This window comes from Aplidium turbinatum, chromosome 1, assembly GCF_918807975.1.
Source record: "Aplidium turbinatum chromosome 1, kaAplTurb1.1, whole genome shotgun sequence".
Lineage (NCBI taxonomy): Eukaryota > Metazoa > Chordata > Ascidiacea > Aplousobranchia > Polyclinidae > Aplidium > Aplidium turbinatum.
In genome coordinates, this window is record NC_137472.1 from 49,206,405 (window position 1) to 49,219,690 (window position 13,286).

The window sequence follows — 13,286 nt, forward strand, 5'->3', positions numbered from 1 at the left end:
TTCATGGGTAGTATTCGGCTGTAACTTTCACCAGTGAATTCGTTTGGTGTTGCTGAAATAACTGCACCTTCTTTTCTCGCGTACACGGCCTTGATGTGTATGGTAAAGTCTTCTTGTTCTAGGGAGAGGCACTGCGCCAGATTCTGTTATCTCGTTACTATGGCTCAAATTATCATCATCTAAAAGATCTTGCTCAGCGCGACGTGTCGAAATCCAACAACAGTACCAGGTTTGTGGAAGTCCTTATTGGCTGAAATTGATTCCGCTGGTTTAATCTGCTTAAATAAAAATAGAAACATGTTTTAATTACGGATTTAGAGGAGCACTTGGTGAAGTGAAGTGCCTTCACTTGTTCACTTGGTGAAGTGCCTTCCAAAGTTACGAAAAGTCCATTTTTCGCGACAAAACCTGGCAAAAATGTCGATGTGCAAAATACGTACGAGGCTGTGTCCACCAATTGCAATATTGTGACATTGAATGACCAAAAAAAGTTTTTTGATTGTTAAGAATTTTTCGACTGACACTTGATTTTTATCAGCGTTTTCCGCCGAACCGAACTCTCACTCGACCAGGTCCAGTGTTACTTGAAGAAGGAAGGCGCCACTGATCTCGTCATCAACCTAATCATAGGCAACTACAGTGAGAAGGTTTTCCACGAAAGCGTCTTGCTCGGGATAGCGTTATTGGAGGGCGGCAACCATCACAACCAGGTTTGTCACCAGCCGACTAATTGTTGCCAATTTTACATCGTTACTACATCTAGCAAGGTTGAAACGATGTAAAATAGGCGGCTTTTATCGCCTGGTTTGATATGATTCGTTTTACAGTACTGTACTACATGGCGAATATGATTTTCAATGTATAGGCTTGAAATCAACTCTTGTCCGCAATTCTCACTTTCAGTTCGGATTTCAATCATAATATAGCATACATCGTTTAAATGTCACGTTCGCTCGTTGCCCATTGTCTAGTATTGTCTACTCAAAAGACCGGAATGGCTGCCCATTGCCCAAGCTTGAAACAAAGAATCAAAACTTCTGTGACACGTTTCAACGATGATGATTCTATGAAGTTTATGACTGTATTTTGGTTCTCACAACGTACCATTTCTTTTCCATGTAGATGGCCTTCTATGACCAGTTGACTGGGGACAAGGGCTCCGAGGCATTCTTTCAAGTGTTCCATGATAAGATCGAAATTGCTCAGGGAGATTTGAAAAGTTCTTCTACTGTAAACGCTGGCGACTTTCTGACGCGTGTTGCGGACTCTAGTTCGGCTAACTATGACAACATCGATGGAGGGAATAACAGCTTGAAACAGGTGACCTCTTTCTCTTGTGTCAGATTTTAAATATCTCTTTTAGCTCACGCTTTGAGCCCTTTTTCACGGGGTAATTAAAGAGTGGTGTTTCTGAACTTTTTTTTAGTGTTAAGGTTGTCAAAACAATGAAGCTCTCAATAGGAACATTACGTCTTTATTGAAATTTCGCTTCATTTTATTCACACTGCTGTAAACCTGGTGGACAGATGAAGATAGCTTTCTCGTCGACAAACTGTATCCTATGTGTATAACAGCGAATACAGCAGCAATTCTCAAGACCTTAGATATATCAGCTGTTGCATGATGTCAAAGTAATGTGTATTTGTTGCTAAATCTTATGAACTATGGTTTTTGCACCTGTGTACTCCTGCGACATTGCAACCAATTACATTCATAACTTGATAGATGACGCCTCAGCTTGTGGAAGAGTTGGCCGACGCAGCTTCACAGACGAAGAAGGCGATAGAGAATGTTCAGCGCCCTCATGCGGCTACAAAAGCCGCTTCCGAATCTCAAGCGTCAAATCTACAGAGTAGGTGTTGTTCATAACCCCTGTGAATGTTATATCAGTGTTTGTTGTGTATAGATGTGAAGCGAACGTTTTTGTGATGAAGCATTGTGAAATCGTCACACGCATATTAGCTTATACCTTATGCATTACCCGTGACTTGTCATAGAAATAGATATCTGAGATTCGATTTTTGTAAAGTTGAATCTGTTAAATTTAATGAAGCTAGTTTTTCTTGCATTCTGCTATAAAATTTCCATTGCTTAAATTTTAATGCTTTCGACCTTGAACAACTTGACGTATAAACACTTCTTTATACCAAACATTTGCTTTCCAGGTGACAGCGATCGACGTGACGACGATCGAGGCATGAGCCCCACGATCTCCATCATGAAGCCGATTCTTCGCTTTCTCCAACTGCTCTGTGAGAATCACAACGCCAAGCTGCAGGTTTGTGGTCACGGTTGATGATCACGTGTTTTCTCGACTAATTTTTGCGCAGAGACCCGGATTTTCAAGAGAATGGCTGCTTTTACCTTCTTTGGTTATTATATTAACGCTAGTTGTCTGGTTTTCAAACTACAGACAAGATAAAACGTCAAAACTACAAAGAATGACGTAGAATTTGTGTTTTCATTCTTGCAGAACTATCTGCACGTGCAACCCAACAAGAACACATACAATCTCGTCTGCGACACCTTGACTTTTCTTGACTGCATTTGTGGAAGTACGACGGGAGGCTTAGGCCTCCTAGGTCTCTATATCAACGAGAACAATGTTGAACTGATCAACCAAACGCTAGAAAGCCTCACTGAGTACTGCCAAGGTCCCTGCCATGAAAACCAGGTCAATTTTTAGGATCAGTCCTTGCCACTTTTGTTGCTTGCAGCAAAAGGCTTCTCTTTAACAAAAGTTATTTTTGCGTCGTTTTACAGTCCCAAAACGTTAAAGCTATGTCAAAAAGCAACTTCTAGTAGCTGGAAACTGACAATCAATACTGAACGAGACTGTTCACCAGGCATTTAATTATAAAATAACTTCTTGCGTTGTTTTGGTGTTACTAATTTTCGCCTTTTCGGTTATTTTTTGGTGTTTTGTCTTTCCGGTTATAACGTATGCTCCAATTGTCTTTCGCGGTGCTACACGTGAATGCTTCTTCATGTTTTAATTTCTCTCAATAATTTGCCAACAGAACGCGATAGCAAGCCACGAGTCGAACGGCATTGACATCATCATAGCTCTCATCCTCAACGACATCAACCCTCTGGGAAAGCAAAGGATGGACCTTGTCATGCAGCTCAAGGTATGATTGCTCGACTGTACACGAACATTGGTCTACTGGCTTTGTCATGATTCTGGCGGTAAAACTTATTCTTTTTTGACTGACTCGTGTTGATATCGGAGTTTGCTTTATTTGTTCGTTTTACGATTTTTTTTTTTTTTTTACATGTGCTAGCTGAAGATGCTATCACTATAGCGAAATCGATTTTTATTAAATTACACTAAGAGGTTAGATTGTTGTGCAAATGCCAGCATTTGATGAATGCAAAATAGCAGTACCATCGGTTGATGCAGTTAATGTATTTTTACTTGGTATCAAACCGTATGACTGAAGTCAAAGATTAGTCAAGTTGTAGGCATCTTTTCAAAACATTAACTTCGTTATTACCCCACGGTCTACTTATTTTGAAAGTTTGTAAAATCAATAATAAGCAATGCATTGCTACTCTTCCGCAAATAAATAAGAATAGAAGTCTAGGCATTGCCACTGTCGAAATGGGAGTTTGTTTTGTGACAACGTGTTAATTTTCTGAAGTAAACCTGTTTGTATCTACAGTTTTTGTGACTGAATTACAGTTACAATAAATCCACATTGAAACAATACTTAGTTGTTTATCTGACCTTGGGAACGAGAGTCGTGGAATCGTTAGACGTTAAAAAAACTTAAATTTCCCGTTCTATGACGCAACAGAACAACGCGAGCAAGCTCCTTCTGGCGATCATGGAGAGCAGACACGACTCTGAGAATGCTGAGAGAATCCTCCGCAACATCAACCACTCCCAACTGGTGGCTGTCATTGAACAGGCATACACAAAGGTGATCACTTGGGATCTTAAGCCGAAGACAGATGTGTATCTAACCATAATAGCATTAGACTTACACGATGATAAGATTAATATGAACGTTTTTTTTTCAAAGTAAAAATTCCACTTTTTTGTGAAAAATTTAACTGTTTTTTGTTTGCCTCAATACAATTAAATTAATACTTATATTCGGTTTGTCGTTCGTTGTCTATTTTGAAATGTTTTGTTTTTCGATATTTCAATAGACCTGCAAGGGTGCATGTGAAATTCTTTTGAACAACTTACGCTACCACGCATTTGCACGTGGTCTATTGTGTGAATTGGTCTAAACCGGTTGGTAACCATTGTTACAGGGCCAACGCATGGCAGAAGAAGAGGCAATGGAGGACGGCAATGACATCCCTAGCATTGTGGAGTTGGACTTAGACACGTCAGATCAGCTCGATATGACAAGTAATGATTCTCTAAGTTAATTAGAATATTCATCGTCCGTATCGTTAACATTTGTACCACCTTTCGTCTATCAAACGAATAAGGTTCCGATTGTTTTGGTTGATGAGACCTAAAAGCCTAGCTTCTCTAGCAGCCTTTCGGTGTAATCCGGGACAACACCATCCCTTTGTGGTGATAAAAGGATCAAAGTCAAGAAAAGAATTTAATGTTTGTGAAGCTAAAGATTTTGAATTGTAAACGGTTTTGTTTTAGTAATGAAACTGTTAATATCTGCATGAGTGAATTGAATCCAAAGGAACACTTTACTCATGGTTACACTATTTCTCTTTCAACACCTATTCTTGAAATCTTTAATAAGGTGAGCTGCGTTGTGCTGTTGTATTCAGCTTGCTTAGAGTTGGGTTGGTGAGACCTATCAACTGCTTGCTGATATTTAATGGGTAACCTACTGACTGCTTCGTTTTCCGTAGATCCACCACAAGTATACAGTGCTGCATGTCAATAAGTGACAATCATCTACTTTGACAATGAACCGTTTTTTAAGCGTTTTCAAAAGAAAAATCATTCAATGTATCCCCTTTGTTTCAACAGGCGATGGCTCCCCACGGGCGGTCGGCCATAACATCTACATCCTCGCGCATCAACTAGCCAAGCATAACCGTGATCTTGCTTATGCTCTGCGCCCCGAAAACTCCCTCAGAGGTACCGAGGCACTGCAGTACTACAAGAAAAACACGGCTCAAATTGAGGTACGAAAATTACGGCACTCTATCTTTTTAGCCCACTGGATGTGAACATGAATAATTGGTGTCAAGTTTTATTTCGGTATCAATTTTGTTGTGTATCGACTTTCAAGATGAATTTGAAAGAGCGCTGAGCGACTGTCAGCAAAGTGCTTTAAATGTATGTGAGCCGAATCACACGTCTTTTGCCTATTACTATGATATCTTTTGTGGCGACGAACATTTTTCGACTTGTTCGGTGTATGGCTTACCCCCGTTTTTAAAACTGCACTAAACTCGACACCGGATTATCTTTACTGGTTGTGGCACCAGCGTTATCAAATGTCTGCACTGCATGGATTGTAACATACCTTCATAGTGAAGTAACCATTACGTAATAAACATAAAGGCAGCTTGAATTCATACTCTAGCGCTTCTATGACTTCCATTTTCCGTTCAATGATCTGATATTTGAGCACCCTCTTTTAAAGAAACAAAATGGCAACACGTTTGTTGATCAATTTACAAAATTCATCAGATCGTTCGTTCCGACCGGACAATGGAACAGATTGTGTTCCCGGTACCGCATCTTTGCGGCTTCCTCACTCGAGAGAGAAGGGAACGAGTGCGGCTGACAACACCTAGAGACGAGCAGGGGAGCAAGGTAGAGGGATTTTTTCAACAAGTGGATGACATGTACAGAGAAATGGTCTGGCAGAAGAAATTAAGAGGTGATATTTTAGTCTAACTCCATATTAGCATAGTTAGTCTTAGTCTATTAGCCTTAGTCGATATTAGCATAAGCTAATTTTTTGTTTGTTTAATAATTAATCCCAATGCTATAAACGTGAAAGCTTGTACGTGGTGAACGCATTAATACAGTCAGAGCTTCGATCAAATGGCTGAAATTTTTGCAACGTTTCATTTCATTTTTACTATTTCCAGAGTACAAAAGTTTGTATTGGTTCAGTCGTCACATCTCACTGTGGAGCTCCATATCAACCAACTTCATCCTCATCATCAACATGCTGGTGGCCTTGTTCTATCCTTTCAAAACCGTCGATCACAAAGGTATCTTGTTCAATGGTTATTGTAGTTCAACGACTAAATCTTCATATTTACCATTTCTGCCGGCACTATCAACGATTTCAGCAACTACAGATGTAATCGGACTAGTTTTACTTTACACAGGGTTCCCACGCAGTCGGGAAAGTAGGGAAAAAGTAGGGAATTTGAAAACCTGTTTTCCAGACCGGGAAAAGGTCGGGAATTTCGTGAAACCTCCTCGTGGTATTGAAAAAGTATGGAAAACCTTGATGACTAAATTGTAGATAAAAAATCATGCGATATGGACTGGATTAAACCGGATACAATACGTCCTTGTCAGCTGGATCAGCTGTTAAAATAAATCACTACCGCACCAAGCGGTTTTTCTGCGTTTGTGTTTGGGTTCAAAGGTCAATCCATCCAGCATGGTTTCACTGATTTGATTGATCACAATTACAGAAGTGCCTCTCGTTGTTCAGACGTGGAGTGCTGGTAAGCTAGGCCTAGGTTAATAAATGACGTTCAGTGACTATGTGGTCAGATGGTGGGAGAACTAACCCAACTACGTGTAGGCCAGTTCAGGGCTTCCCAAACTTTTTTGCTCGGGACCCCTTCTAATCTCCTAAAATTTTCGACGACCCTTTACGGTTAAAAGGATAAACAATGCAAAATAAACGTTTTTGATAGGATTTATTGAAAGGCTTAATTTAAACGAAAACTAACAACAAGCTATCCGTAATCGAAGCCTACTACTTGTAGCCTGCTGGAAACAATACCAAAAAGTAAACACATTTATTCAGTGTGATGGGTGCGACTGTTCTCTGCTACAAAGCAAGCCCAGCCTTGGCTCGATGTTTAGCAATGCTGGCCTTAAGGCGGTTCCAATGTTGCTTAGGTTGGAACGGTATTTTATCAACGTTGAAAACACTAACATCCACATATACGTGGAGACAAACGGCAGGAGTGCGGTTACTGCTAAGCCGTGTAATGGTGAATATTCCGCTCTAACGTTCGGCTAAGCCAAAAAGTGTGAAACTTTTTTCAGAAAATTCAAGCCACAACTTAGAATCAAAAGATAGATCTGCAAATTTTTCCAGAGATTTGAAAGAGAGGTGTTCGGTAGTTTGTTTTTGCATTGCAAATGAGTTTTGGATCCAATCTAAATTGGTATTGTCCAATTCTAGAAAAACATACTTTTTAAACTTCTTCAACAGTCTTGACAATAACCAGAGGAGTAGCCTAATAACGTTTGATTCCACGCCATTGCTTGCCAAAAACGTGATTCATTGTTCAGTAGCTTTTTACTTATTTTATTTTTGCCAGTAGTGTGATTTTTAATTGTTTTGGTTTGGCTTATGGCTGTTTGCCATGTCCTATGTAATGAAGCTTTGAACTGTAATTTCAGTATAAATGTGACAGTTTATCCGGACTGGTTTCAGTTTAGGTCTTTTGAAAAAAAAACAGTTTTTTGTTCCTGTTTTGTTCAAACAGGAATCTTCTGACATTATTATTTTTTCATACTGATTCGGATGTAATAGAGTCCGGTTATACAATTTCAAACTTATGCATGATCGTGTTTAGAAATAATACAGCAGAGAAATTTTCATTGATTTAGCACTGCTAATGCGAAATTTAGATCGAAATTAGGTAGGGAATTTTTAAAATTTAGTATTGAATTAGTATTGAAAAAGTAGGGAATTTATTTATAAAAAATGTGTGGGAACCCTGTTTACATCTTTTTCAACTATGCATTGAACGTCGAGTACGTGTCTGAAGGATAACAGTGTCTGGCCTTCTATTTAAAGGACCTCAGTTCGACGCCCCTAAAGAGCATGTGGCTGTATTTTAGCAGGATCTCAATGACATGCTGAGTTACGGCCGCGAATATTTAGTTTTTGTATCTTTTGTCTACTTAATCCACATCTCCAATCACCAGTACGACAACGGGTAGAATGAAGAAATTCTTTAACAAAAACACTTATTTTTCTGACACAAGAGATCCAAGACGGTTCTATTTAATTTCTCTAGGTTGGAACGACAAGGCTCAGCTACTGCTATGGCCAATCATGTTGGTGTCCCTCGCCGCTATCACAAACCCCCTCGCCGTGCGGAGTCTCGCCTTGTGTTTGATGATCAAAACCATATTCTGGATAGGTGTGCAAAATGCTCTGGTTATACTGGGAATATTTAATGTAAGTAAGCAAGCCTAAAAATTTCACTCACTGCATCAGTATTTTCCATTTTTTTTCCGAAAATAAAGTAAGTGTATTTGTTGGACTGCCCAAAGTTTATGAGAGGAAATTTCTTAACCACTCTCCATCGTCTTTTTCAACGTCTTTTTGGTCATTTCGCAGAACAAGAAAACGATTCACACATAAATCAACTGTGCCTGATTATTAAGGCGATGTGAAAATCAAAAAATTTTAAAAAATCAAAAATCGAATTATCACACAGGGTGACTATTGCTATGTAGAGTATTTCTGTAAAATTTCACGCAAAAATATTCAGTAACCTTAAACATGTAGTCGATTTTGTCTTTGACATTTGTTGCCAGCACAGAGTTGCCAGGTACAATTTTTTTGAAGAAAAAACTTTGTTTATCTTTTTTAAATTGTAAAAATTTCCAACTTTAACAACCACAACAACAATTACATATGATGCGACTGCTAGTTGCCCTTTTAGGTAAAGTCTGGCGGTGTACGGTAAGATATTAAACAATCACCTGGCAACCCTATTTTTGCTTGGTCAGCAAAAACTGATGATATTAAAGCCTTTTTCACTTCCATGACAAGAGTAGGAATGCACTGTGCATAAGATGACACTTTGGTTTTGTTGTAGTAATATGTATTACATAATCACACAACGCACTGCATTAATATTCGATTGTTTTCGCCGATTTACATTTGTTTTTTGACAGATATAGTAACTGCAACTCTCCAATGGTAGCATACACATCAATCAACTAACTTTATATGTGCTTGTAAAACGTGCACAAACGAATGAAGAATAAAGACAATGAACAAGAAACAGTGGTGAATATCAAAATATTATACTGCAGCCAATGAAAGAAAGTCAGATTTCGTGTCTGCTTTCGGCAAGACCCTACGCGAAGCAATTCTCGCCCGAATGAAACCATCCCGTCGTTGATGGCCAGCAATACTTCCACAGTCGTTAGTGACTTCCCAAATGAGACGCTGCACAGCCTGAGTATGGGCAGGAAAATGAGAGTATTCAAACTTTGTGTTTATCAAACCCTTTAGTTCATCCATGGTCAAGTGTGAAGTAAGGATAGACTCAGTAAGCGTGGCATGGTCCCAATCAAAGAGAACAGTGAGCTGGCATCCAAATTTAATTTTGGTTGGGTAAAAGTGCGGACAGAAACATCACAAGAGTTACTGCCTTTGCAAATATTTTCTAACATGTTCACAGAAAAAGATCGCAGAGCAGGATCATCACTGAATACCGGGGCATTGTCACATTCAGATGTACCAAGTGCAGCTGGTTCGAAAGGAGAGTCAATTTCTTCATCAATTGCTGCAGAAAACTGCTGTTTTTTCCAGTTCTCTTCCTCTATCACTTGTGACTTCTTTGCTGCAGCGAAATCATCTCCTCGTTGATGTTTGAGGCTCTTGAAAAACAAGTTTTTTGTGTGATTGATAAATGTAAAGAACACAAAATAATCCATGTAAATCAGTTCAATTTGTTTTTATTTCTGACTGTCACAACGAAAAACAATATATGCCAAACATAACAATTAATACTCTTTCGGACAAATGGCAGTAAAAATCAGTGATAGTAAAGAAAAATCTTCTCGCCATAGCACGACTAGCTTTAGTGAAAGCACAAGCCTGCCTTTACAGACATAGAAATCAGAACATCTGAATCACTTTCCCACGAGGAAATGCTTTAGGAAATCGAAAAATCCTTAAACCACCTACTATCTAGAGTTGGTTGAACTACATCTGCAATGGTGAAGTGGAGTTGTAGAATTGGCAGTAACCCATTCTCCTTCTCATATGGCTCCATTCAACAAATATAACAACAGACCAACCCCAGTACACAACATGGGACATGTCTATGCATGACCCTGTTATCAAAGAATATACCGGTACTTATAAAAGCCTTACATTTCATAGAAAATTAATAGACAAAAAAGTTTGAAAAGATACCGTATGTAAGAACTTACCTTTTTGTTAACTCTCTTTTGAAGCGTTTTCGTTGTCCTTTTGTCAAGAGGCCCAATTTGGTATAACGGTGCTTCTACTCTACTATAACGTTGGGAGAGGAGAAACCTCAATTGTTTTAGGAATGCGATCTTCATTTGAAGAGAATAGTTAGCTTTTTTCCAGCTTCCTGAAAAATTAATTCCTTATGAGTGCTGTCTCTGTAAACGTGCAATTAATTATTTCAACACATTAAGGTTTTGAAAAGTGTCTTCTAGTTGGTTATTGTAGCCTACGTGTACTGTTCATTCATGCAAGCTATATGTTAGTATTTTTAACAACTACCCTTCATCCATACGAAGATATACGAGTTGGTCTATGTTTTATGTCACTACCAAGTTTAATTAAAACCAGTCAGAGAAAAACTTGCAGTAATAAAGTACTTGAGTATCACCTTTAACAAAGTACAGAATGCAAGAACATATCGTAGTGTTGGTAAATCAGCAGTGGGAAGCTCCTTGGAGGGTCCAATGACAGAAGAGCTTTCCATGCTTCTTACTCTCTTTTTAAAACTTTTAGGCATGATTTAACAGTTAAAAATGCTACCCACAACAAGGTCAGCTTTATGAACTAAAGATAATATGTGAAGACATTAATGCATTTTTTGAAGAAAAAAAAACATAGCCCACTTACAGTACGGTACACAGAACTAAGAATTTAAGTGCTGAAAACTTAGTTGTCTGAGCCTTCCGTAATACTATGAACTTTATTAGTGTCATTCTCAAAGCTACATATAAAAAATACAGAACCACAAACAGCAACTTCACCTGAATAAGCAGTTCTTATTCCAGAAGACCTGATAATTACAGACACTCCCTCTTAGGCCTACTTTACACAATTTGGAAAACCTAGCCTAAACTAACTTTGAACCGAAGCCTGAATGATTATTTAACAACCAAGCATAAAATCATAGCAAACATTTCGGCTGAACACAACTTCTTATCTGAATTTTGCAGCCTTATCTTCAATAATAATCAGCAATTCAGCATCTCAAGGTAGAAATCTCTCAGCAGCAGACAGCAATCGCTCGCGCGCGCGTGTGTGCGGCACACAACGCGTTTTCCCTAACTAGCCATTCAGAGCGCGCTATCTGGATCACGTGGATTGATGCGTTGTGATAGTATTGTTTGTGGAATCACCTTGCAAGAATTAGAAAATACTAACCTTAAAACGCTTACATGTTTACGGATACTGGATTTTATTGCATAAAACTTCACAAAAATACTCTACACAACAGTAGTCACCCTGTGTGATAATTCGATTTTGTCCATTCAAATTTCACATCGCCTTACTGATTATACGTGAATAATTTGTGACTCGTGAACTCCATCATTTCAGATGACCTGATTAGCCTAATCTTTTCTCACACAGTTGATCAATCGCCTCATATACCTGCTGAGTTGGCTTGGAAACAAGGGCACCAACGACAAAGGCGTTATCAAAGTGATCACTGAACCTCAGTTTCTCATCCATGTCATGAACATTTGCTTCTGCTTCGTCGGTCTCTTCTACAACGAGCTGTGCTACAGCATTCTGGTAACTCGGTCGAATCAAAAATAATGTCATTTTAACAACGTTTGAAAATGTTAGCAAAACTTTTTTCGTTTTCAAAATCTCCACCCTGTTGATCGACATGGAGATAAACGCCTTCGTTTTTTTTATTCGCGTTTCAGTTTTTCGACTTTATCTACAACGAAGAAACGTTGCTGAACGTGATTCGGAGCGTGACGAGAAACGTCCGCTCGTTGCTACTGACGACCATGCTGGCCCTCATACTGGTCTATATGTTCAGGTCAGTAGGCTACGCATTGTCACCTGTTGGGCATTGTACATTTCATTAAGCATTGCTATTCTCAGAGATTGTCAGGCGCTACTACGTATACACTGTTTCCAACAAAGTTGCAATTTTTATATCGTTTTAACGTCCGGTGATGAAACTATGTCAGATGACAACTTTTTTTAGCTGGCTAGCCACTGACAATATCAAACACGAGTTGTTTTTGTTGCGTTTACAAATGTTCACTTTCGTTGCAGCATCGTCGGCTATCTGTTCCTGAAACAAGATTTCAAAGTGAGCGTCAACCCTCGCTGTCACGCTTCGCCGAACATGGCTGACATAGTCCATGACACGTTCGTGGGAAGAAGAGACGAGCCTGATGTCTGTCTGCAGAAAAATGGCAAATGCAACCAAACATCCGGTATGGCAATGCTTGCGTCATCTCTACATCGAGAACATACTTCTAGTTCATAGAACATTATTTCTGTGTATGTAAAAGTTCAAATTTTCTTGCTAGATGGTTGCATGGCTCAGTTTAAAAAATGCTATTTTGGGAGTTTTGAACCTTTTTACCTTGTTATAAACTTATGAAGTGTGATCTGGATCATTACGAAAAATCTTGATGCGCTACAATGATGACATGCGCACAATCAACGACGTTTAAATAATTGCTTTCTACACGTCAGCACCTGCAATGATGGTGTGCGATGATTCTGAGGAAGTTGAAGAGAATCACTGCGAGACTCTCCTGATGTGCATCATAACCACACTGAACGAAGGTCTGAGGAACGGCGGTGGCATCGGTGACATTCTGCGCAAACCATCACAGTCGGTGAGCCTAGCAACAATGTTTTCACAAACTGTCACTTTTGGAAAAGTGGAAATGAGACGTGTGTTGTCGGAGTATTCTTTCATTCCAAATTAAAAACATTGCGAGCTTAATTTTTTTAATTCGGCTATGTAGTTTCGTGCAATGGTGTAGGGATGGGGATGCAATGGCAAGGATATTGATGTGTCCAGGGTGTGGCATTTTCGGCCTCATTCTGTAACTCTGGTGAAAATTTGCTGATTTGCGTTATTAATGATAATTGTGATGTTGGTTTAGTGTTTGACTGGTCTTGTAATCTATCTAGCTGATCATAAGCTGTTGC

General features: G+C 39.1%; 1 protein-coding gene across 1 annotated transcript in view; it reads left to right on the plus strand.

Annotated features, from left to right (window-relative positions):
• Positions 1 to 13,286, plus strand: part of LOC145781973 (inositol 1,4,5-trisphosphate-gated calcium channel ITPR1-like) — a 65,553-nt gene that overhangs the window by 49,157 nt on the left and 3,110 nt on the right. Inside the window, exons 44-60 of the mRNA XM_082593690.1 lie at positions 123 to 229; positions 539 to 710; positions 1,123 to 1,320; positions 1,726 to 1,852; positions 2,166 to 2,278; positions 2,474 to 2,674; positions 3,021 to 3,131; positions 3,801 to 3,926; positions 4,267 to 4,366; positions 4,958 to 5,115; positions 5,627 to 5,819; positions 6,034 to 6,159; positions 8,164 to 8,327; positions 11,730 to 11,894; positions 12,032 to 12,150; positions 12,393 to 12,556; positions 12,822 to 12,967. Coding sequence (XP_082449816.1) covers positions 123 to 229; positions 539 to 710; positions 1,123 to 1,320; positions 1,726 to 1,852; positions 2,166 to 2,278; positions 2,474 to 2,674; positions 3,021 to 3,131; positions 3,801 to 3,926; positions 4,267 to 4,366; positions 4,958 to 5,115; positions 5,627 to 5,819; positions 6,034 to 6,159; positions 8,164 to 8,327; positions 11,730 to 11,894; positions 12,032 to 12,150; positions 12,393 to 12,556; positions 12,822 to 12,967 — 2,490 coding nt within the window. The remainder of the gene's footprint in view (positions 1 to 122; positions 230 to 538; positions 711 to 1,122; positions 1,321 to 1,725; positions 1,853 to 2,165; positions 2,279 to 2,473; positions 2,675 to 3,020; positions 3,132 to 3,800; positions 3,927 to 4,266; positions 4,367 to 4,957; positions 5,116 to 5,626; positions 5,820 to 6,033; positions 6,160 to 8,163; positions 8,328 to 11,729; positions 11,895 to 12,031; positions 12,151 to 12,392; positions 12,557 to 12,821; positions 12,968 to 13,286) is intronic.